The sequence below is a fragment of the Phodopus roborovskii genome, unplaced genomic scaffold (genome assembly GCF_943737965.1).
Source record: "Phodopus roborovskii unplaced genomic scaffold, PHOROB, whole genome shotgun sequence".
In the NCBI taxonomy this organism is placed as follows: Eukaryota; Metazoa; Chordata; class Mammalia; order Rodentia; family Cricetidae; genus Phodopus; species Phodopus roborovskii.
In genome coordinates this window covers 3408891-3433987 of record NW_026126459.1, presented here as the reverse complement: position 1 = coordinate 3433987, position 25097 = coordinate 3408891, and the positions used below count along the sequence as shown (strand labels likewise).

Below are 25097 nucleotides of genomic sequence, written 5' to 3'. Positions count from 1 at the left end.
ATGTGGGGAGGTCCGGGCGGCCGCGGGGTGGGGGGCGGAGCCAATGACCCCGAGGGCACCTCCCCATCGCGCCGCCGGAGCCGTCGGCCGAGCACCGAGCCTGGAGCCCAGGGTAATTGTGGCGCCCGCGGTGAGTTCGAGGAAGACAAGGGCGGGACGGGGCGTAGATAGGGAGGGACACGGGCGAGACAGCGTGGGGACCCGAAAGGACGCTGACGGGACAGCTTGGGGACACGGGAGGACGCGGGCGGAACCGTACGGGAATCCGGGAGGACGCGGGCTGGACAGTTAAGGGATTCGGAAGGGTGCAGGCAGAGCAGCATGGGGCCCCGGGAGGACGGAGCGGGACAGCGCGGGGACCCGCGGGTGACGCCCAGGTGCGATTGCCGCGGCTCCGTGCCCACCGTGCCTGTCACCCGTAGACTCCGAGGACGCGGCCATGCAGGGCCGGGCGGACGCCGGTGAGGCTGACGAGGAGGCGGGGGCCGGCTCGGGGTCGGAGGCCGAGGAGGACGCGCTTTGGGAGCGGATCGAGGGCGTCCGCCACCGGTTGACGCGCGCCCTGAACCCGGCCAAGCTCACGCCGTATCTGCGCCAATGCCGCGTCCTGGACGAGCAGGATGAGGAGGAGGTGCTCAGCACATACCGTTTCCCGTGCCGGGCCAACCGCACCGGTGAGCCCGCCGCCGCCAAGGGTTTCTTGGGCTCATTCCCGACAGAAGGCTGGATGTCGTGGTGGCCGGTGTAAATGGCGACCCCTGTGGGATCTTTCCTGTGTTTTTTTGACCTCTCTGGTTCTTTCTGTCCCATTTGTGTAGCAACACACCCCTTTGAGAATCAGGTACCTCTTAGAGAATCGGTTTTCCTCAAGAGCTGAAGTCTGGTCTCAATTTTCGGAGGCTCTTCTCCCCCTGGGTGCCTTTGGACCAGAGCTGGCAAGGGACCAGGGGTCTCAGTGAACTTAAGCCAATGTGGGCATTTTCAATGCCAGGGAAAGACAGGCAATGCGCGCGCGCGCGCGCGCGTGTGTGTGTGTGTGTGTGTGTGTGTGTGTGTGTGTGTGTGTTTGTGTGTGCGCGCGCGCAGGTGATGTGCTGTGAGGAAGGCCTGGTGTTCCTAGCCAGGAAAGACTGAGTTTTGCTCCCTGATGTGTTGGGACAGGCCCCTGTGTGTGTCACAGCCCAAAAATCTGGGGAACGTGGGCCCTGGAGCATTGTGGTGTTGGAGAGCAGGGGCACTGGGGAAGCCCTCATACTGACCCTGGCTGCAACCTTTGCTGCAACCTTTACCCTCAGGGCGCCTCATAGACATCTTGCGCTGTCGTGGCAAGAGGGGCTTCGAGGCCTTCCTGGAAGCCCTGGAATTCTACTACCCAGAACACTTCACGCTGCTCACTGGCCAGGAACCCGCCCAGCGCTGCTCCATGATCCTTGGTGAGCAATCTCAGTGGGTGCCCCAGCCTCACTGCCAGACTGAGGTTTCTAACCATAACCTCATCTGGACCTACTCCCACTATTCCTATGGCCAGATAGAGAAACTGAGGCAATGACTGCAGAAGTTTATTAAGGGCCTCCACCACAGGTGGAAGTTAGGCTGGATCCAGAGTTCACAGTCCATGTGCTTAGCAAGATTCTTCTCCCTATGAATTTTTCCGAATGGTATGGCTTGCACACACAGCTTAGAGTTTGTCACATAAACATTCAAGAGTCAATGAGATGGCACAGTGGATGAATACACAAGCCAGCAAGCCTGTCCACCTGAGTTCAGTCATGGGACCCACGTGGTGCAAGGAGAGCATCAACTCCAGAAAGTTATTCTTTGACCTCCATATATATGCTCTCTCCTGCTCCCAAATAAATAAATTAATAAGAAATCCAAGCCCACTGTGGGTTGGTCTGTAATAACACTCAGGAGGCAGAGGCAGAGGCAGAGCCAAGTTCAAGGCCAGCCTTGGCTATATAATGAGCTGCAAGCCAGCTTTGACTATAATACATCCAGACCTTGTCATTTTTGTCTTGTGGGATAGTTGGCGAGGCTCCTTGTCCGAGCAGTTACTCTCACTCCAGCTTGGCCAGCCTGTCTGTCTTGTCCAGGATCTTGCCTTTTTTTTTTTTTTTTTTTTTTTTCTGAAAGTAGCTGATCCCGCTTGTTTGAAGGGCAGCATAAGCAATGTGTCTTAGTAAAGCCATCCCATCACATAACTCATTTGTGGAATCCCTCACCGGTGGACAACTAGGTTGCTTCTGGTTTTGTAATACTCTATCCTCCCGTGGACAGCTCTGTGAGGTTCTGCTCTTAACTGGGGAGAATTTTAAAGAGGACTTTCTCAAAAAAAAAAAAAAAATGTGTATATTTTAAGTGTTTTGTGAGCATACCTCCCCCAACAGAATGTGAGGGATTCTTTGCTATACCTTTATGAATGTTGAACATGACCTTGAAACATTTTTGCCTGGCAGATAAGTAAAAATCATGTTTCAGGTTTGTATCTTCTGGTTTTTGTTTTTACTTCTGTTTTTTCCCTTTGAGACAGAGTTTCTCTGTGTAGTCCTACTACTGTTCTGGAACTCACTCTGTAGACCAGGCTGGCCTCAAACTCAGAGATCCATCCTTCCCTGCCTCCCAAGTGCTGGGATTAAAGGTGTGGAACACCACTTCCGCAGAAAAGTTTTAATCTTCTTAAGTGATATAGTTCATAGCTTACTATTTAGTGAACAGTGGGTAAACAAGATGGGTAGAGCGGTGATATTTATTTTACAGTGCCATGAGGTTTAAATAAGTTGATAAAGTGTTTAGTATAAAGAATGGAGTCAACAAACACTAGTGACGGGTGTTACTGTTATAGCTGGTGGATTGGAACATATGTTTAGCTCCTCTCTCTCTTTAGTTGTTTGCTTTTCTTACTTTGTGGGAACTCTTCATGTATTCTGGCTTTGAGTCCTATTATAGTTTTTTCCTCCTTTATTTTTGCTTGTTCACTAACTTTGTTAGCTCTTTGACTTTTCAGAGTTTTGTTTGTGTTTTTGTTTTTTGAGACAGGGTTTCTTTGTGTAGCTCCGGCTTTCTTGGAATTCTGTAAACTAGGCTGGCCTTAAACTCAGAAATCCACCTTTCTCTGGCTCTCTAGTGCTGGGTTTAAAGTCATGCACCACTGCATCTGGCCAGAGATTTAAAACAAACAAACAAACAAACAAACAAACAAACAAACTTTATTTTAATACAGATTTGCCCACTTTTTTTTCTTTCATAAGTTTTGGATTTTATGCCTTGTTTGGGAAGAACTTCCCTGTCCAACAATAGCAAAAACATCTTCCAGAATTTTTCTCTAGTTATTTTCTGGTTTGAGTTTTTCTGTGTAGTCCCTGAATTTTGTTCGACCCTCTTGAACATTCTCTTTCCTGTCCTGGCAGATGAGGAAGGGCCTGAGGGTCTGACCCAGTTCTTGATGACTGAGGTGCGGAGGCTTCGGGAAGCTCGAAAGAGCCAGCTGCAGCGAGAGCAACAACTACAGGCCCGGGGTCGGGCACTGGAGGAAGAGCGGGCAGGGCTGGAACAGCGGCTGCGGGAGCAGCAGCATGCACAGGAACGCTGCCAGCGGCTGCGTGAGGACTGGGAGGCAGGCAGCCTGGAGCTGCTGAGGCTCAAGGATGAGAACTATATGATTGCCATGCGCCTGGCTCAACTCAGTGAGGAGAAGAACTCAGCTGTGCTGCGTAGCCGAGACCTGCAGCTTGCGGTAGGCCCTGGGGAGATGGTAGGTTCTGATAGAGAAGGGAGATATTTGAACAACAAAGAAATGGTAACATGGTCATAAATATATGTTTAGAGTCATCATCGACCCAAAGCATGTAGCCATTCTGGGAACAAGTATAATGATAATAATAATAATAATAATAATAACAATTATTATTATTATTATTTGAGACAGGTTCTGAACTATCCTGAGTTGGCCTCAAGGATGTAGCTGAGGATAGCCTTGAACTTTTGATTCTGCTGCCTCCCCCTCCCAAATGTTGGGATACAGGCATCTTGTTTACCTAGTGCATGGGCATGCTAGGCCAGCACTGTACTGAGACATACCTCTACACTCCGGGAGCTGATTTGGTTGTCAAGAGTAGGTGCCAAGGTGATGAGATTTTGGGCTGTAAGGATTCAGTGAGGTTAGTGGAATATCAGATGAGATAATGCTTGCCAAAGGCAATGCTGAGTCTGAGCCCCATCAGTCATCATAGTCACCCAGCGCATCTTGTCTTCACCAACTCACAGTGCTCAGGTTCCTTTCCCCAGTATAGATGCAGGGGCTCACGGTGGTAAAGGGGCTTGTCCAAGGCCTCAGAGCCTAGGTATGAACTGTGCCTGCCTGGTACCGCAGCAGGCCTCTTCCTGGGGATGCCATTCTGTCTGATTCTGGCCCATTGGGTCCTCTCCAGAGGATCTCCAGGTTGCCTCTCATGGACTGAGGGTCTCTTAAAGGCTGAGGGATGGAGCCCCTCTCTTACTCTCCTCTATTCTTCTTGATACTTCAAATGGAGTTTCTGTCATGTTTGATGAGCACTATGTGATGTGATACTTCAAATGGAGTTTCTGTCATGTTTGATGAGCACTATGTGATGTCCCAAGCACTGAGATGCTATATGGCTCAGAGGCTCCCTGTGCCAGCGGCACACAGCATGACTCCTCTAGGATTTAATTTACAGTGGGTTCTGACTTTGGTGTTAGGAGGCCCTCCCCCCACAAACCTGGCTTAAACATTGGTAGTGATGACTTAGGGATTGGGGTTGTGAATAGCACTTGGAACTCTGGGGCACCATTGTCTGGGTTTGTACTTGCTGGCTGGCTCAGTGTTTTGAGGGCAGGGAACCCAGATGAGATTCCTGAGGCTACTGTCACCCCTTGAGGTGGAGGTGGTGTGTTTGCAGTCAGGAGCCAATTGTACACGTGTGATTGGGGTATGTCCTGTGTGTGTACAGTTATGGGGAGGGGCGTTACTGGGCTGTGGGAGGGGCTGGAAAAGATGCAGAGGAAGAGCACTTTGCTCACAGATGGGACCATCTGCTTTGGTGGCTGTACTTGTGTTTAGTGGGTAGAGTGAGGAGGAGATGAAATAGAGAACCCACACTGCTCTCCTCATCCACCTGCATGTCTGGGAGCTTTTCCTGTCTTAGAATTTAAAGAGGACTTGCAGGTGGAGGTTCTCAGCGCAGCCAATGGGGCCTGGCTTCCCAGCTTGGCCTCCTCCCACCATGGACAGGTGTCTGTGGTGGCTGATTTAATGCTGTGTTTTATAGGGTGCAAAGTTAATGAGCTGTTATTTCTAAGCAACATAAATTTAAGGAGCGAACGCTGTAATTTCGTGCTCAGGAGTTTGTACACTGGGATTAAAGGTATCCAGGTTTCCTGGGGCTTGGCTGGCGACCTGTGTTCTGAGTTCACTGGGGAAGCCGGCTGGCCTGCGGGTCAGGCAGGAACCTGGGTATGCAGTTGTGGTTTGCTGTGAAGGGTGTGGTCAGGCCAGCCCTTGAAACCAGCTGTCTTTCTCCAATGGATCACAAAGCATGTTTTGTGAGTGGAAAGGAATGCAGGGGTCAAGACTTTCAGTGTCTGTGGAGGAGTGGACTGTTAATTTGAAGAGCTGCTGACCCAGCTTCAGACGTGTGTGTGTGTGTGTGTGTGTGTGTGTGTGTGTGTGTGTGTGTGTGTGTGTGTTGTCCTGGGCTCTGGGGTCTGGACCAGCAGTTGTTTTCTAGACCAGAACACTCCTAGGACACTAGGCGTTGGTTGTCTTGAGAACATCCCCAGAGGTCATTGTGCTCTTCCCCCTCTGTGGCCTCATTGATGGCCTGCACCTGTTGTTCCTCTTCCCTCAGCCTGGCCACCCCACATCCCACATTCATTTGGAAAACATCCCTGGCCAAGAACACAGTACTCCAGCAAACTAACCATGTGTTGGGCTTTGGGCCAGGTATCACCAACTGCCCACCCCCACTCAGCTCCCAGGCCAGGCTCTGGCTTCCTGCACTGAGCTGGTAACAGGCCAGAGCTCTGGGCTTTCTTTCTGAAGCTCCACAATGGCTGTGTCTCACTTGTGGTTGCCTCACAGCTTGCTTTGTCCTGTCATTGTCTTCTCAGTACTTAACAGCTCTGGGAGGCAGGGGGAGGGGGGCCCATTGTGCTGATGATGAAGTTGAGGCTGGGAGGAGATGAGGGACAGTGAACCCTGAAGCCTACACCTGGATGGAGGGGTGGTTGGGCATGGACCAGCAAGCTAATCTTTTGGAGAAAACCTCTCTGTAAGGATTTTCTTTCCTCTTTCCTTTGTTTAAAGACAGGGTCTCACTATGAAGCCCAGGCTAATTTAAGAGTTTAATATTATTAGTCCAGACTATCCTGGCAATCCTCCTGCTTCAGCCTCCTGAGTGCTGACTATGGGCATAGTTACTTTGTGAAGAATTTTCTGAGCCCCCCCCCCCCAGCTCCCCTGTGCATGTTGGGGGCTGGGTGGGTGGGATCTGGGCTGGAAGGGCATTCTTGGCTGATGGTCTGGATGTGGCCCTTAGGCCCATCACTTCTTTCTCCTCCTGGTCTACATAAGGAGACCCAGGAAGGCACAGCCAGAAGAAGCATTAACTTGCTCAAGACTACCCTCAGTTCAGGCAGAGCAGGGACAAGGCCCTGTCCCCCTTCCTGTTCTCATGTAGCCCTCCTCTATCACACTGATACTGGCCAAATTAAGTGTTCTCTGCAGCACATCTTTTCATGACATCTTTTCAAGGCTATCCCTGGGAGGGCAGCCTTGGCTTTCCCCCTCCCTCCTCCCTATTTCTCCCATATTTGCCCAGCTCTTCAGAACTGAATATCAGGCAGACAAACACCGCCCCCCCCCAACTGCTTAGGCTTCTCAGAGATCTGGTGACACTGCGGGGGTGGTCCTCAATGAGTCCCAACCAGGCTGATTCATGTCTTGGGCCTCAGGTGGATCAGCTCAAACTCAAAGTCAGCCGGCTGGAGGAAGAGTGTGTGTTGCTGCGGAGGGCCAAAGGGCCACTACCTGGGGCCGAAGACAAGGAAAAGGAGCCAGATGGTGCAGATCTGCTCTCTGAGCTTAGGGCAGAGAATCAGCGGCTGACTGCCTCATTGCAGGAGCTCCAGGAAGGTCTTCAGCAGGTAGGACCCTGGTGCTGGGATGTGGTTCAGCCACAAGCTGGCCTCTGCTGCCCACTGTCCTTCTGACAACAGAGGCTGAGGGCTGATGCAAGTCCAGCTCACTTCTCACCTGAAACTCTGGGGCATTAGTGTACTGAACGCCCCGGGGGCTTTAGCCAATCCCCAGAGATCTCCAAACCCCTTAAAATTATACCTCTGAGTGTATATGAGTATATACACTAGAGAGAGGGGTCCCAATTTCTCTTTTAAAATATGATGTTAGAAATCAAGTTTAGGGCATTTTTGTTTTTACCTGGCTCACTCTAGTCCTGGCTGATCTAGAACTGGTTATGTAGCCTAGACTGGCCTCAAATTTGTGGTAATCTTCCTGCCTTTGCCTCCTGAGTGCTGGGATTGTAGACTTGTGCCACCACTCCTGGCTATTCAGGAATTTGTGAAGTCTCAAGGTTTGGGATACTTGTGTAGTGTCCTTGGTGTCAGTGGCAGTGTGGACATGCCATTTTTCCACATAGAAAGTGGAAAGAAGACTGTTTATTTTGTGGGTTTGGGAGTGTGTGACCAGATGTGGGCCTAGGGTCTGTATCTTGGATTCAAGACCAGCCCCTTTAAAACCTGTAGTCAGAGGGATGGGGATAGGTCTTGGGAATAGTGCTAGGTGTGGGACCAGAGCGATTGGGAGTGGGCTAGGGTTTTGTTTGTGACATGGCCCTGACTGAGCTTGGGAATATACTGTCCTCCCTGAGAAGCTCATGTCTTCTGAAGGACAGTGGGGCTGGAGGGGCCATACCACTCTCCACATAGGGAAACCGAGGTCTAGGTGCCAAGCCTGGGATAGTAGCACACTTGGTTGTTTTGGAGGGTTGAGGGCTGTCTTCCTTCCTCTGTATGCCCAATGTTGGGTTGGAGGACCAAGGGTTGAGGTGCCCCCCCCCCACTTTACCCTGCAGGAGGTGAGCAGGCCAGGGGCTGCAGGCTCTGAGCGCATCCTGCTGGACATCTTGGAGCATGACTGGAGGGAGGCACAGGATAGTAGGCAGGAGCTGTGTCAGAAGCTGCACACAGTGCAAGGCGAGCTACAGTGGGCTGAAGAACTGCGGGACAAGGTAGGGACTACTGCCCACATCCCTACCACCACCCTGCCCCACCACCTTCTGCTAATGCCCTGGTTTAGGAGGGGGTATTTACTACCAGGAATGGTTGGTATACCCCAGTGGCCTTCCATTGGTATCTTCAGCAGAACTAGGCTTATTCATCCATACTCATTCATCCTTTTTAGGCATTGCAGATTCATTAGAAAACACATCAAAGACTCCCTAAAATGAAGAAATAAATCTTTAAAAAGAAACCCCAAAACCCACAGGGTCTGGGAATTTAGCTCAGTGATAGAGTGCTTGCCTAGCAAACAAAAGCAGCTGGGTTCGGACCCAACTTGAGTTCTGAGCACCTATGTCAGGTTGCTCTCAAGGGCTTATAATTCTATCTCCAGGGGATCTATTGGTTACTCTTGTCTGTCCTTTGTCTACACCCCCATATACACATACTTAAAAATAAAATAAAATAAATCTTTAATTCCAAGGCTCCCACTCCTGGAGAGGGTGCTTCTAGCAGGCAGGTGCTAGCAGGCAAAGTGCACACCCAAGTGCCCAAGGCATGCTGGAAAGGAAGCTGAGAAGAGTGAAGGGTGTAGGCTAAACTTTCCATGGGAGACCCTGGCATGGAGGGTATGTTGGAATTATCAAGCCCGTTTCATGACTTAGGCAGTTGAGGTCCAACAAGACAAAGACGATGGCTGAGGATATCCCCCTGGAGAAGTGGGCACTTTTTTCCTGGGTTTTTGGGGTTCTGAACCTGGCCCACCTGCCCTGCTCATAGTACCTGCAAGAGATGGAGGATCTGCGGCTCAAACACCGAACGCTGCTCAAGGACTGTGACCTCTATAAGCACCGCATGGCCACTGTGCTGGCCCAGCTGGAGGAGATTGAGAAAGAGCGGGACCAGGTGAGCTGCAGTTTGCTGCATGGCATCCCTCATCCCATCACTGGTTCTGATTTAGGGAGGAGGAGGAAGCAGGATTGGCATTGCAGGAAGAGACATTAAATGTGCACTGCTGAATTGAGATGAGGTTGGCAGGCCAGGGAGACAGGTAAGCATCTTCACATATACCCAGGCAAGCCTGGGAGTGTTCTGAACTGTAAAACATGGGCCTCTGATGCCTACTGGTCCAGTATGGGCCTCACAGTCCTCCAGAGACTCTGCTCCAATCCTCTCATTGCATGGGGCCCAGGGATGGTCGGCCTTGTTGGTGATCAGATGGGCAAGCGGCACTGGAGCAGGGCCCAGGCCCTTGGTAAATCACATAGGTGTCCTTGCATTGCAGCCAGGAGCTCTGCCTTTTCCTATGAGCACTTGAGAGATCTGCCTTAGACCCCGAGCTCCCCTGCCCTCCAAAACCCTCAAGCATCTTAGCCTGGAGGAGGGACCTGCAAATATTTGCTGATGAAGAAATTCCCCAAGGTTTTGGCTTTGTGTTTCTGGCATCATGGGCATATCTCCTGAGAAGGGTGCAGGGAGGCTGAGGACCTCAGACCAGTTCTTTTATGCCACTGTCCACTGTGTGGAAGGGCCCCCTCTGGATAGAGTATGAGGCTTTTGTCCCATCACCCATGTGAGAATGGCCCCTTGAGTCCCCTAGGAGTCTTTAGAATGTAGGTTTGGGGTGTTGTCCCTGGCTTTGTGATTGTGGTACTTTCAGGCAATCAGCCTACTTCCATCCCCTAGGCCTTTGCTTCTAACTCCCCCAGAAGTAGTGGCAAGTCTGGGCCCGGGCCTATAGGGACCCAAGTGCTGTGGTTAAAGTTAGATGCATAGTGGATCTTAGAAGCTTTTTTTTTGAGACAGGGTTTCTTTGTGTAGCTCTGGCTCTAGACCATCTGACCTCAAACTCAGAGATCCAACTTCCTCTGCCTCCCAAGTGCTGGGATCAAAGGCATGTGCCACCATTGCCTGGCTTGGAAGCATCTTAAGTTTAGGGGTGTGATGTTCCTGGACTCTGCCCTTTCCAGCTAGAGCCACCTATAGCCCTGATGGTATTGTTTTTCCACCTGCAAGCAAGGCAATCTTCTTAGTTGGTCTGTGTATAGGTAAAATGAGCTGATGCTAAACAGCCCCACCCGAACCCCATAAAGGAAGTGCCCTCAGGCGATAGCACCCTTCTTGTTTCATCCAGCCCACTGAGCCAGCTTGCCTCCCTCAGAGTCTGGCTACCCTGCTCTTTCCAGGCAATCCAGAGCCGAGACCGGATCCAGTTGCAGTACTCTCAGAGCCTCATTGAGAAGGATCAGTACCGCAAGCAGGTGCGGGGACTAGAGGCGGAGCGCGATGAGCTGCTCACCACAGTCACCAGCCTGGAGGGGACTAAGGCCATGCTGGAGGCACAGCTGCAGCGGGCACATGGGGGCTCCTGTCTCAAGGTGAGTGGGGGGCAGAAGCTAAGCACCCTGGGGCTGGGGTGCTGTGGACTTGGGGAACCTTGCTTCATGGGAAGAAATATGCTGGCTTTAAGGCTGGGCTTCTACTGCAAGGGGACTGCAGACACTCTGTAAGCCTGGATACCGGAGGGCCTGTGAGTGTGACCCTCAGAGGCAGTGAGGCTAGTCTAGCACAGGCCTTGAAATTCCACGAGAGAAAAGCTGTTCCCATCCTTTCATAGTGCAGGCACTAGAGGGATCAGGGGTTTGCTGGAGATCACACAGCCAGGTGGCTCTAGCACAGGACCCAGGCCCTTGGGAAATCAGACAGAGGCCCTTGAACTCTACCAGGAGTTCTGCTGTTTCCTGTTTTGGGTTGCTTGTGATGAGCTCATGGGCCTGGAGGAGTAGAAGGAAGACACATGAGTATATGGTCTCTTGTGTGTCAGAACCTTGGTGGCTTTTGTGCTGAGGTGAAAAAAAAAAAAAAAACAAAAAACAAACCAGTAGGGGCCCAGTAGGTTGGACCCCTGTACCCCCTTAACCTGGTCCTGTGGGTCTCTGTATTGCAAATCCTAGACTCTGTCATGGTCCTGACTTAGGACCTTTGCAGATGCTTCTGCCCTGATCTTCCTTCCCAACTGTACCTATTAGTAACCCCCATATCCTGAGTCAGCAACTCAAATCTCACTTTGCCCAGAAAGCAGTGATATACCAGGCAGAGTGGGACCTCTGTTGTGCTCTGTGTCCAGGGCACATTCCTTCTCTTGCCCTCGCCTTTGGCATGATTTTGTTCTACTATTGGCCCGTAGTCTTTCCCATCCTGAGGCATGGATTCCATGAAGGTCCAGATCTAGCACCCTATGCCCAGATCTTTCCTTTGCGTAGCATGTAGCAGGTGTGAAGTATTGACCATGGCCAGCCTGGGTTCAGGCTTGCTCACCTCCTCTCTTGCCTTATTCTTTGGCAGGCCTGCACCTCTTCCCATTCCTTGTGCTCCAACCTCAGCAGCACCTGGAGCCTCAGTGAGTTCCCATCCCCACTGGGAGGCCCTGAAGCCACAGGAGAAGCCACAGGATCTGAGGCCCATACCTCGGTAAGCTGTCATTCACCCCAAATAAGGGAAGCCTGAGACTTTCCTATATCACCAACATGCACTGTCTCCAGTTTGCCAACTCTTGCACTTCACAGACAAGCATGTCAAGGTCCAGGGAAACTGAGAATCTTCCCCCATGTGTGTTTCTATGTGCAGGTGTTTCTGCATGCGTGTGTGTGTGTGTGTGTGTGTGTGTGTGTGTGTGTGTGTGTGAGAAGATTGGAGGTCAGCCTTAGGGGTTGTTCTTTAGGAGCCATCTACCCTGTTGTTTCTTTAAATTATTTTTATTATTTTTATATTAATTATTTGTATGTATACATATCTTTGGGTATGTATGTGTGGGTATGGGTATCCTCAGAAGCCAGAGATGTCTGGTCCCCTTGGAGTAGTTGTGAATGTTCAGTGTGGGTGCTGGGAACAGAACTTAGCTCCTCTGAGAGCAATAGAAGCTCTTAACCATCAAGCAATCTTTTTGGTGCTTACTTTGTCTTTTGTCTCCCTCCCTCCCTCTCTCTCTCTTTCTTTTTTTTTTGGAGACTGAAACTGTCTGTCTAGACTAGGCTGACTGGCAATCCACAGGGACCCTCCTATCTTTGCTCCCCATCACGGGTTACAAGGGTGTGCCACTATGCCTTGCTTTTTTGTGTGGTAGTTGAGGATCCAACTCAGGTTCCCACACGTGTTCAGTGACACCTCCCTGGCTACACATCTCCCAGAGCCCTCAGGAGTGGGGACCCTCAGGTGTGGGGACCCTCAGGTGTGGGGACCCTCAGGTGTGGGGGCCTCGTACACTGCATGCTTTTCTTTTGTCTTAGGCCCCAAGTCTTACTTGTGAGCTGAGGGCTGGGATGGGTGGGCTGGAGGTAACAGGCCTTATCCTGGGGTTGCAGGAGGAAGCCTCAGACAGTGCGAAGGAGATCAACCGGCTCTCCATCCTGCCCTTTCCACCCAGTGCTGGCTCCATTCTCCGCAGGCAGCGTGAGGAGGACCCAGAGCCCCCTAAGAGGTAAGCTGCGGGGGGGGGGGGCAGAGGGAGCTCCCCCATGAGGAAGGGTTGCTGGGTCCTGAACAGCTGTGCCCTTTGAGTTCAATTGCAGAGTCATGCAGGACCAACAGCCCCTTCTCTTGACTGCTCTAGAAACAGTGAAGCTCAAAGAGGAACCAAATCAGGTCAGGGTGAGGTCAAAGGGCAGAGTGGACTCAGCTGTAGCCCAGCACTGGGGCAGGAAAGTCACCGCAAGCAGCCTGAGAGCTCAGATTTTCAACCTTAGAAACCCAGTTGGCTCAGGTTGAGGGTGCAGAGAAGGGTTCCAGGGGTGCGGTACTTGAAGCAAGAAAGCCAGGCCACAGCTTCAGGTAGCAGCATTAGGTCAGAAAGCCCAGGCCATATCCGTAATTGCTGGAGCAGGATGTGGGATTTCCTGTCTTCTGGCCCTTCCCATTACTACCTTCCCCCTCTAAGTGGCCTCCTGATGAGAGGTTGGGCTGGAGGAGGCTATGGTGCCCACAGGCTTGCTGTGAAATGACCTGCTGTCACAGGAACAGGTGTGAGCAAGGTAGCCTAACTCAGGAAGTACAATTAGGAGCCAAGGGCCAAAGGTAGCGGGGGAGGGTGATGGCAGGGTGAGAGGTCAGGGGAGGTGGCATTGAAGGACAAGCCAGCTGTGGATCAATGCAATTAACTCCTTGCCTCGTGGCTTTAGGGGGCTGGTGGCCTGGGTGCCCTGGGCCTGGGGCCTGGTCAGTGTTTGCTGGGGGACTGAGACAGAGTAGGGTAGAGTGTCATCGGTCTCACCTGCCACCCCATCTCCTCTCTGTCCAGGTCTTTTAGCAGTATGTCGGATATCACAGGTAACTCCCAGGGCCCTGGGGGAGGCTCACTTTGGGGAGTTCCTTGCCACTGGTCTAACCCTGTGTTCCTTTCCCCATGACCTGTGTGTGTCCCTGTCCAGACAGAGAGGGTGCGTGGGAGGGTCCTGAGGGTTAGGGTCTGGCTTGCACACCTGCCCCTGGGTGTGCCGTGTGGGGCCCCTCGTTCCCTTCCTACCTCTTACTCCTCTAGGAAACTGGAGCCTCACCCCATGGCCCTGGCCCAGCTCTGTGCCCCTGGGGCCATGAGCCTGCCAACGTCCTTTCATTGCCTTCGGCTGTCCTCCGGCTCTCTAAACTCCTGACCGCCTTCTTCCTTCCTAGGGAGTGTGACTCTTAAGCCCTGGTCCCCTGGCCTCTCTTCATCCTCCTCCTCTGACAGTGTATGGCCTTTGGGAAAGCCAGAAGGCCTCCTGGCCCGGGGCTGTGGCCTGGACCTCCTCAATAGGTATGCAGTTCTCTAGGATGGTGGAGTAGGGTTTGGGCATCACCACGTGGCTGCAGAGGGTCAGGATTCAGCAGGGAGGCAGCAGACCACACCTCTACTGTAGGTATCTGTGAACAGTAAGGTCTTCAAACAGTGGCAGCCCTGGAGTTCAATCAAATCCTGTTACCATTGTCTGTGCTGTGAGAGCCCCAGCTGCTCACGTCTCCCTGGGCCTCAGTTTCCTCACTGGCTGAAGGCAACAATGATCCCTTCTGCATGTGGGTTTCTGGGAATTTCTGGCTCATGTGAACAGAACTCTGCCAGGCAGACCTCATGTCGCCCTCATTCCAGCTTCTTGCTAGTCATCCCTGCTCTGAGCCTTTTGTGGGCAGTGTCCAGCTGAGTGATGGAGCTGGGGCTGGGACCACACAGGAGCCCCTATAGCTATTTTGGCTACAAACCCAAAACAGAAGTTACAGAACATTACAGCAGGATGTCCTGACAATGACCCACTCTGTTCATTGGGGAAGGAGGTGTCCCCCATCTCCCCAGGGCCACAGTGACCTTTGAACTCAGGGCTGCTGGGGGAAGTAAGGAAAGGTTGGCCAGGGAAGGACCTGGAGTCAGTGAGGGGGGAAGAAGGGGAGATGGAAGGTGAAAATTCAGGCAGAATGAGTCTTAGTGGGCTCCATGACTCAGGCCTAACATGTGGCTTTTGGCTTGTGTGAATTAGATGTCTGGGAGTGTTCCGCTGCCGTTCAGTGCCAGGGCAGCTGCAGGCTGCTTCACTCCTGGGACTGCGTGGATTTTTCTTTTGTTGTTTGTTTTGTTTTTCAAGACCGGGTTTCTCTGCATAGCCTTGCATAGTCCTGAAACTCACAGTGTAGACCAGACTTGCCTTGAACTCTCAGAGATTCACCTGCCTCTGTCCTGTGGTCCCCACTCCCCACTGCTGGGATTAAAGGTGTGTGCCACCAACGCCTGGCTTAAGTGTTGTTTTGATTGTCCTTGTTTCATAAAACATAAAATTCAGAGGCATTAATGAACTTGCCTAAGACCATAGAGCTGAAAAGTACCAGGGCCATTCAGTGTCCCCTTCACATTTGGGTTCTAGGAAGGCCTTAGGAAACACTGAATGCCAGCCAGTGTGAGATGGGGTTAGGGGCAGGGGAATGAATGTCAAGACAAACAGCTCAAGGAAGAGCAGGACCAGAGGCCTTCAGCTTGGACAGGCCTTCAGCACCCCACCCACCCACCTACCCCCACCCCCTGCTTCTCTTGCAATCCCAATCCAGCAGTCAGCCCAGTGTGACATTGTCTCAGCCTGTGCAGGATGTGCTTATGGGGGAAGGGGTGGAGGTACCGCCCTTCCTGCCTGCCGTGGCCCTTCCTCCATTCTGGCTTGCAGCGGGGTCCTGGCTCTCTTCCAGGGGGCGCCGGGATGCAGAACTGGGAGTGAAGCTCTGGCTCACCCCTCCTAGGCTTGGGCTTTAATCACCAGGGTCACCCTGCTACCCGTGCTGTTTTGGGGAAGAAGGAGTTGAAGGAAGGACACAGACTGGGCTGGGCTCCGGGGCGGCTGAAAGAGGAACGGGGACAGGCCCTTCCCTAACTTCAGGCCAGGGTAGCCCACTTGGGTCCCAGAAAGCTGGCTTTGCACCCAGAGGCTTGAGTACAACTCTTGCTGTTTAATGCTACCGTGGGAGCTTGGGCAGGCCACTTAATTTCCTAATGTTCCAGTCTCCTGCTGTATAATGTGGTTCCACAATCTCTCCCATCCTTTCCCTTTCCCACAGTTCCTAATTTGAATAGTACCTGGCTTAGTCTTGGGTATTCTAGCTACTGCTGTGGCTTTGTGCATTCGTGCATGTAACTGCACACGAGCAAGCGTGGTCTTTGTAGTAGTATATGGGGTGTATGCACGCATTGGTGTGCTGGCATGTGAGTGCAGGTGTGGAGGCCAGAGCTGACTTCCTGCACGGCTGTCTGCCTCAATTCCCTGTCCCTGGGGCTCACTGTTTTGGCTAGACCTCCTTCAGTCTCTGCTTCCCCAGTGCTGATGTTATAGGTGTGGCTTTCGTGTGGGTATCAGACATTTAAACCCAGGTCCTGATGTTTATTAGGCGAGTGCTTTATTTACTGAGCTGTCTCCCTAGCCCAGAACCCGGTCAAGAATTGTTCTAGGTCCAAAGCCACTGGAGGCTGGTGTAGTTTGGGCACACCTATCTTCTGTCTGTGGTGCAGGTGTTGGGTACCATACACATAGCTCTTGAGCCTCTTAACTGCCAACTCTGTCACTCCCTCCAGCCTCTCCACTCCTCTGTTAGGGCACAGGGCAGAGAAGGATGGTGGGAAGTCAGGCAGTAGAGCTAGAAGAGCACTGGACAGATGGCGGTGTGGGGAGGTGGGAGAGAAGAGTCCAAGAATGGTGTAGGTGCTGGGTCTAGGAGAGCATTAGAGAAAGTTGGTCTGTCATCTCTTAGCAGAACCCTGCACTTGCCTATACTTACTCACCTGGTATTAGAGATCTCTAGAATCTTCTGACCACACTGAGAGAATGTTCTAACAGTCTTTGTCCACATCCATTTACCCACCGCTTGTGCCACTATTGCTAAGTGGCAACTCCTTTGTACCTGCAGCTTCCCACACCTCTAGCATTATAGTGACATTGCTACCTCCTAGAGAGTTGTCAGAGCCTTTAGCCTTAGCATCCCACATCCCTGACTGATGCAAATCAGTCACATACACAGCCTGGAGATCTTCCCACAGTGCCCCAGGACAGGGACACTCACACGGCATTACCACTCACAGCTGGCAGAAATGGCATGTTCTCCGACTTGATGGGTAGGGCTGGGAGCCCTTCTAGGAGTTGGAGTTCTAGGAGTTGGAGAGCCCCTGTCCTTCTCAGGCCCCAGTGCCCCAGTCCCAGCCAGGGTCAGTGTCAGCTAGCCTGTCCTGTTCTCTACCCTCCTCTGAATCTGCTGAGGTCCCAAACAAGGGATCTCTCTGCACTGTTCCCACCCACCCCTAGGCCATTCCTAGAACTCTGACCAGTGCTCAGAGCAGGGTGATTGTTTGTGGAGGCTCAGAGAAGTCACAGGTCCTTTGGTGACTCCGGGAGGGGTGGTTGTCCACAGTAGTTCTGAGGAGGGGATGCTCAGTCTTTAGGGTATTCAGGGGCAAGGGAGGAATTTGAGAATACCTATTCTGGCACAGTTATGAATATGGCTGCAATCTGTGGGTTTGCAGCAGTTGGGGAAATTGGGCCCATGGGATTGTCCTCAGTCCCACCTGATGACAGGAAGTTGCCAAAGTGTGTGTATGCACCATAGAGCAAGTGTGGAGGTTAGAGGACAGCTGTGGCATTTGGTTCTCTCTCTGTCTTTTTTTTTTTTTTTTTTTTTTTTATCATGTGGGTACCTGAAATGGAACTCAGGCTACCAAACTTGACAGCAGGCAACTTTACCTGCTGAGCCATTTTATCAGCTGGGCCAGAGTTTCTTTCTTTCTTTTTAAAATTTATTTATTTTTATTTTATTTACATTGGTGTTTTACCTTCGTGTGTCAGTGTGAGAGTGCCAGGTTTCCAGAGTCTCTTGAGCACTTCCCTTAAGGACATAGATACTGAAATCGAGCCCACTACATTTCCACTCGTGGCTGGACAAGTCGGATGAGTTGGCACGAGGGGTAAGTGCAGACATTAGTGGTTAGTCAGGCCATGCTGTTCCCCTCAATGGCACTTTACTCTCTCAACTTTTTTGACCTCACACCTTGGTAAGAAAAGCCTGGGAAGAACCTGAAATCAACAGCTCATGAGACAATGGTCCAGGCTTGGGAATGTGGCTTGTTGATAGAGTACTTGCCTAGCATGCACAGAGCTCAGTACTGTATAAACCGGATATGGTGATGCATACCTGTAATCCCAGCACTTGGGAGGTGGAGGCAGGAGGATCAGAAGTTCAGGGTCATCCTCAGCTACATAGAGAGCCAGCCTGAGGTAGCTGAGACCTTGTATAAGCAAGGTGGAGTATAGAGAGCCCACCTAGGGTACCTAAGACCCTGCGCAAGAGAGGGTTACTTGTGAGGAGGCAGAATTACATTTTGTATCCAGTTCTACTAAGAACTGGTCAGGACCCACAGTGGCCACACAGCTGTTTGCCTTGTCTGTCTTTCATCTGACCCTCACACCCATGGGGGCAAAGGGGTGCTATTGTCATTATGGGCAAGCAGCCGGTTCATTCTTGTGAGCTTAGGACGTGGTTTAGGTAGATAGGGTTTCGTGCAGACATGTCCAGACTTCTGCTGTTTCAACATGAGGTTGTCATCTACATAGTTTACATTCTGTGTGACTGAGTTACAAAAGATACCAGAAAAAAAAATCTCATAATGTTTTAAGTCATTTATGATTTTGTGTTGTTGCCCAGGATGACCCATATATAGTGAGCTGGATACAATTGGTGGAGTCTTCCAGAATATCTTGCCCTAACTGCTGGTGGACAAGTCTCAGGATTCCCCATTTTGCCTAGGTCTTTCCACAGGGCCTCCATGAAGCAGGACAGGCCCACAGGCCTGGCTTTCTGATTTGACAGAGGGGACAGGTGCCAGCTGCAGGGGGCAATGTCAGTGCTGTCAGGTAGGGTAGGCTCTGTTAGAAGAAGCGCTCCTCTGCAGCTGGCCCAGCCTCAGGCACATGGAAGAGACTTGGGGTCATTTTGTCTGGGACTGGCTGCTGGGCCCTGCCAGTGCTCACCCAGGGAGGGGCAGGACTGTGTCTGTGGGGACTCCAACATGTCTCTGACTTTACAGTCAGTGGTTTCCATTGTGTCAGGATGTAGGATGGACAAATGCCTTCCCATGGCTCAGACAGGGTCAGGCCTGACCCTCCTCCATCTGTCACTGTACCTCTGTTCCTCACTGAGATGTGAGCCAGGCATGTCTTCCCCAGAGGTCTCTTCCTACCCTCTGCTCCCCTGCAGCTGCTTCCAGATTAGATTCTAATGATGCCCTTTCCTTGGACTGGTCTTCCATCTTCAGTGTGTTGGACATCAGACTGGGTGTTTGGGGTACAGGCTGTATTTCATGGATGTCTGGGGCTGAAGGGTTCTGAAGAGAAAGTGAGAAAGTAGGCCTGAAGCTGGGGTAGGGGTGGGGTGGGGTGGGTGTGTCTGGGAGGGAGAGGCTGTGTCTGACTTGAGTTTTAAGGCATTGGCAGTGTGACCAGGCTCTGGTGGGTGGTGTGTGGCATGTCAGGGCACTTCAGGGACACTGAGCCTGATCAGGCAGCAGAATCATGGTCGCTTTGCAGGTGCACTATTACAGTGCCGACTGGACTTTTGTTCCTGTCTTCCCTCTTTCTCTAAGGTCTCTGGCCATCCGAGTATCTGGTTGGAGTCCTTCTGGAGTCCTGGAACTCCAGGATAAAAGTCCAGATAGCCTGCCAGTCCTTGGGGACAGATGGTCTGGGGCCGTGGTGCGAAGGGTGCTATCTGGTCCTGGTTCAGCCAGGACAGAACAGAAAGAGGTGAGGTTCCTCTCCCTGAGTTGGGAGCGAGAGTCCTGCTTTAACAAGGGCAGACATTGGTCAGTGGAGCAGCATCCCGTGGGTGGGGTTCCTGGGGACTGGCTGAGGTAGAAACTGCTCTGCCCTCAGCCTGCAGTGAATAAAGTCTATTTTGGTAGAGTGGGAGGTGGGGCAGGATGATGGTATTGTGACAGAGTCACATCCCTAAAATCATTCACTGTTTGGGTTACTCAGCCAAGGACAGAAGGCACTGGCCTGGAGGGGGCAGGCTTGGAAGCTGAGGCCCAGCAGAGGACCTTGCCCTGGAACCAGGGTTCTACACTCCCCTTCCTGCTGGACTCAAAGGGTAAGCCTGGTCTCTGAGTGGACCCATTGAACTCATGAGACCCAGCCAATCAGGGCTCTTTCAGTCTTGGGTGTGGGTAGGAGCAGAAGGGCCTGGAAGCAGATGCAGACGCCCAGTGCGCAGCAGTGCTGTGGCCTCCTTTTTGTGTGTTTCTGTGTCCTTTCTCTGCTTGGTAGGTGCTAACTGTGAAAGGGGTACTGCAGTTAGAATCCAGAGGCCTGGCTTTGAGTCCTGGCACTGTTGGTTAGGGACTGGGGAGCTTTCAGCAAATCCTTACCTCTTTTTCAACTAAGTTCCCCACTTGAAGAAGGTCTTTGCAGCCCTACCGAGGGTCCTGTCACTGGCCAGTGGGGTCCCTTGAAGCCAATCCTTGGGCTCACCAGCCTCCTGTTTCCTCCCCATCCTCCTCAAACCCAGCCTGTCAGTCCTTCCATGAGGCCCTGGATGCCTGGGTGAAGGGATCAGGTACAGAGCCCTTCTACATTCGAGCCAACCTCTCCCTGCCTGAGCGGGCCGATCCCCATGCCCTGTGTGTAAAAGCCCAGGAGATCCTGCGGCTGGTGGACCCAGCACACAAGCGGAGGCAGGAATGGTTCTGCACTCGAGTTGACCCCCTCACCCTACGGGACCTGGACCGGGGCACTGTGCCTAATTATCAGAGGTAACACTGGAGGCCTGGGGTGGGGACTCTTGGGATCTGGAGCAGGGATGTAGCCCTTCCTCCCTGGAATCCCTCACAGCCTTCTGGGACAGGATGAGTTGGAGGAGAAGTAGTTGGGGCTCGCTTTTCTCTTCACCTGTGTGACCCAGCTTCCTCCTGTAGAGCGCAGCAGCTGCTAGAAGTCCAGGAAAAATGCTTGCTCTCCAGCAGGCACCGAAGTCCTCGAAGCAATGTAAGCAGGGATGGCGGGCAGGGAGAGAAGCACTAGCGACAGACCAATAGGGTGGTGCTCAGAGGGAGGGGCGGGCTGAGTTTTCTGTATCCTTGAGGAAAGAGGAAGGGGGGGGGGCTACTCTACCGTGTCAGTGGGATTTAACTGATGTACTAGGCACCTAGGAAATAGAGAGCATTAGTTTCTTCAAGCGGGTTGGTGGAGAGATGAAATGTAGTGGAGTGTGCCCTATGCTCAGGAAGGAGTATGTCTAGTACACCGTGGGCATCCAAGAACTGCCATATTCTCAGTCCCTGGGCTGGGTCACTACCGTGCCCATAGCAAAGTGAGTTTCCCTGGGAAACCCCATTGCTGAAAGCTGACAGGGAGTATGTGTACCAGGCAGAGTGTGAAGAGCTTGCAGCCATGTGGCTGCCTCTGCTGCTACCATAGGTTGTCCTCCTGGGTGTCCCCTTGGGATGGGTGTCCCCTTGGGATGGGTGTCCCTTGGGTAGGTGTCCCTTTGGGTAGGTGTCTCCTTGGGATGGGTGTCCCCTTGGGATGGGTGTCCCCTTGGGATGGGTGTCCCTTGGGATGGGTGTCCCCTTGGGATGGGTGTCCCCTTGGGATGGGTGTCCCTTGGGATGGGTGTCCCCTTGGGATGGGTTCCCCCTTGGGTAGGTGTCCCCTTGGGTAGGTGTCCCCTTGGGAAGGTGTCTCCTTGGGATGGGTGTCCCCTTGGGATGGGTGTCCCTTGGGATGGGTGTCCCCTTGGGATGGGTTCCCCCTTGGGTAGGTGTCCCCTTGGGTAGGTGTCTCCTTGGGATGGGTGTCTCCTTGGGATGGGTGTCCCCTTGGGATGGGTGTCCCCTTGGGATGGGTGTCCCTTGGGATAAGTTGTGCTTTGTGTGATGGTCTTCCTTCTTGTGCTGACAGCTGAAGAAGCGTGCCCTAGGGCTGGTGAGGCCCAAGCCTGCAGGGGGCGCTGCAGGAGACTCAGCAGAACAGCTACCGGCAGAGCTCTGTTCAGGTGAATCTGAGGGAATGGGGAGTATCCCCACTGCTGAGGTGCTCAGTGTGCTTCTGAGCAGTGCTGGTTTAGAGTGGGGACAGTCTTGAGGAACAAGACTCTTGATGGTGGAATGAATTGAAGGCAACCCATTGTCAGGTGCTCACACACACACACACACACACACACACACACACACACACACGTCTCTGACGAGGGTTAATACACCAACAGGGGCTGGGAAGGTGTGACTGGGCTTGGGGTGGCTAGAGGAAGTGACCTGGGCCTGATGGCAGGAGCATGGCTTTGAGCTGCAGGCAGAAGCCCTAACACTGCAGGCAGCTACAGTAGGAGCACAGTACAGGCAGATGCTGTGTTCTCCCCAGGCCCTCAGGCAGTGCTTTTATCACCACTGGGAGGATGTGGCCTTTGCCTGGGGATGTTGGGAAGTCAGCAGTACTTTGAAAGCAGGGAGTCATGTGATCCAATTGGTGGTTGGAAGCCTCTCCCTAAGTGCGGAGCTGGGAGTGGCCTGTAAGGGGGCACATCTGAGACAGAGTCAGAAAGATGCCTTCTGAATCACAGCCCCCACCATGTCTGTGTGAGCACAACAGGACTTAGGGAGGGAAACTAGGTGGCAGAAGAGGATGGTGGTTTTAAGTATCCCATGCAGCCCTACATCTCTTCTATGTCCCTCTTCTCTGCAGAGCTAGAGCGAAGCCTTAAACCCTACAGCCTGGTGCGTCCACTACTGGTGTCTGCCCTGCGGCCTGTGGTGCTCCTGCCTGAGTGCCTGGCCCCCCGGCTCATCCGCAACCTGCTGGATCTGCCCAGCTCCAGGCTGGATTTCCAAGTGTGCCCTGCAGGTGAGTCTGCCACCTGGGTGGGTGAGTGGATTGGTGCGGGGTGGAGGAGCGCTGGATGGCACTGGGCAGGTGAGGCTGTGGCCCCTTGTCCTTCATGTCCTTGTTCTTAACAGAAAGTTTCTCTGGAGAGGAACAGTGCACATCTTCAGCTCCCGGAGCCCCCAAGGCCTGGCCTTCCACCCCAGGGCTGGGCAACAGGATCCGTGCCATCCAGGAGTCCGTTGGGAAGGTAAGTACTAGAGGGGTTTAGGCTGCCATTTGGGACCTGGAACCAGCATCTGGGCCATCCCTTAGGCTCCTCAGTGTCTTCCCCTTACTGGTTGGATTATGATCATGGCTCTGAGGTGTGGGCTGGTATTTCTTACCTGACATCCTTGTTTCTGAACTATCATTGTTCTGTTTGCTGGCTGGGGCTGCGGGGAGGTGGCTGAGGGGGCGGAGTGACAGTTAAGATCCAGGTCCAGAGGGACCTGCATGAGCCTGGGTCTCCAGTCTGCTTTGGTTCTTTGCTGATGAAGCAGGACTTTCTCCTGGGAAGTAGTGACAGGGTGGGTGCAATGGGGAGGTGGTCCCAGGAGTAAGGTGTCTGTCTGTGCTCCGAGAAGAAGCACTGTCTGTTGGAGCTGGGTGCACGGGGCGTGAGAGAGTTGGTGCAGAGTGAGGTCTACCCCATCGTCATCCATGTGGAGGTGACTGAGAAGAATGTTCGTGAGATCAGGTGAGTGGTGGCCTTGTGTTGGCACCCCTGTGGAAGCCTCTGGCTCTGCATCTGATTGTCATCTTTCTGTCCATCTGTGTGTGCATGTTTGTATTGTGTGTGTGTGTGTATTGTGGGTATTTATCTTTAGACAGGGTTAGGTCTGTAACATGGGTCCATATTTTGTGTATCACGTGCATGTATGTATCAGGTATATGTACCATGTGTCTCATACATATGCACATATTGTATGTGTGTTGTATGTGTATCATGTGTATTGTGTATGTATATGCTCTGGGTTTGTATTATGTGTATCATGCATTGTAAGTGTATCTTGTCTATCATGCATATATGTGGCCTTCATGCCATATGTATATTAGGCATGCCACACGTAATATATATTATATATTACATGCATATCATGTATCATATATATTGTGCTTTTGCTATTGTATTGGGTATCAGTGTGTACTAGTGTGTGATATATGTGTTGTCTGTCATGTGTGCATATACTATGTATCATGTGCATGTATCATGTATGTATTGTGTGTGTGTACACGTTGTGAGCAAGCATATGTGCACATGAGTGGCCTGCTCTGATTGCCACCCTTCTCTACAGGGGCCTGTTGGGCCGGCCTGGCTGGCGAGATTCAGAGTTGCTTCGTCAGTGCCGGGGCTCAGAACAGTGGCTCTGGGGATTGCCATGTTCCTGGGTACAGGTGCCTGCCCATGCATGGGGCCACGCAGAGGAGCTGGCCAAGGTGGTGCGTGGCCGCATTTTGCAGGAACAGGCTCGCCTTGTGTGGGTGGAGCGAGGCAGTAGCCGAGGAGGCAGCGGCAGCAGCAGTGAGGCCTGAGGACCCATCCTATGCCCTGGGCTCTTCCATCCACTATCCAGACCTCTTCTACAGATGCCTGGCCTCCTCCATCTAGTGCCTGAACACTCCCCATTGATGCCTGGGCTTCATCTGTGCTGGAGAGACTGCCAGCTGATGAGACAGATCCTGTGTCTGCAGTGGAGTCAGACCTTCCCAGTTGGGGCCTTCCTTGACCCATGGACTGTCCAGTGTGGGTCTTCTGTCCTGGGCTCTTAACAGAGTCAGCCATTGGCTTTGCACAGTCTGTGGGAGCCCACTGGGCAGACCTTGCACCTGCCCTGACTTGCTGCTCTGCATCTCATTGGCTCCCATATCCCCAAGTTTATCCTCAGTGTTTCCATTTGTGGTCTTATGAGTGTGCCTGGGCCCTTTCCTTACACCCTCACCCTGGAATAGAGTTCTCACACTGTTGTCCAACTTTGCACACATGTCCTCATGGATCTTTGATTCTGTCCCTCCATCTGGGTGCATAAGTTTCCCTTTGTCCTCAACCAGTTCTGCCACCATCACGTGGCCCCCACAGTTCACTAGTAGTTCTCGTGTGTATTGTCATGCAGATACCATGGCTGCACTGGTCAGCTACACCCTTGTCTCCTTGTGTATGTCATCCTTCCCTGTGTGTAAACATCACACCATCCCTGTTACACTGGACACTAACACATGTGTGTTTAGCACACCAGGATATGTTCTCTTGGCTGGCTTCCTATTCCCCACCTGCCTCTAGGAGGCCAGGGTGGGGGTGCTGCTAGGCTGCCTGAGTGTTCGTCTTGTGAGTAACTCCCAGGCCTTTTACTCAAGCTGCACATAATGAGTCATTAAAGTTTGTCATAGAAGTTGGTGGCCTTCTGCTTGCTTCTGTCTGTGGCCTGGGGCTCCTGTTCTACCCCT

At 52.4% G+C, this 25097-nt stretch overlaps 1 protein-coding gene across 2 annotated transcripts; it reads left to right on the top strand.

Moving 5' to 3' along the window:
* Nucleotides 1-25042, top strand: Card10 (caspase recruitment domain family member 10). Of its 2 annotated transcripts, none has more exons than XM_051189335.1 (21): nucleotides 1-130; nucleotides 423-674; nucleotides 1296-1433; nucleotides 3408-3733; nucleotides 6970-7161; nucleotides 8109-8264; nucleotides 9034-9159; nucleotides 10440-10631; nucleotides 11599-11724; nucleotides 12615-12730; nucleotides 13547-13575; nucleotides 13918-14041; nucleotides 19382-19541; nucleotides 19776-19887; nucleotides 20305-20548; nucleotides 20711-20780; nucleotides 21696-21789; nucleotides 22476-22634; nucleotides 22748-22863; nucleotides 23240-23352; nucleotides 23951-25042. In XM_051189335.1, the coding sequence occupies exons 1-21, from the start codon at nucleotides 1-3 to the stop codon at nucleotides 24186-24188; spliced, it is 3213 nt and encodes a 1070-aa protein (XP_051045292.1). In that variant the 3' UTR covers nucleotides 24189-25042. The 2 variants fall into 2 exon arrangements, with proteins under 2 accessions (XP_051045292.1, XP_051045291.1); XM_051189334.1 differs by having other exon boundaries at nucleotides 23237-23352.
* The last annotated feature ends 55 nt before the right edge of the window (nucleotides 25043-25097 follow it).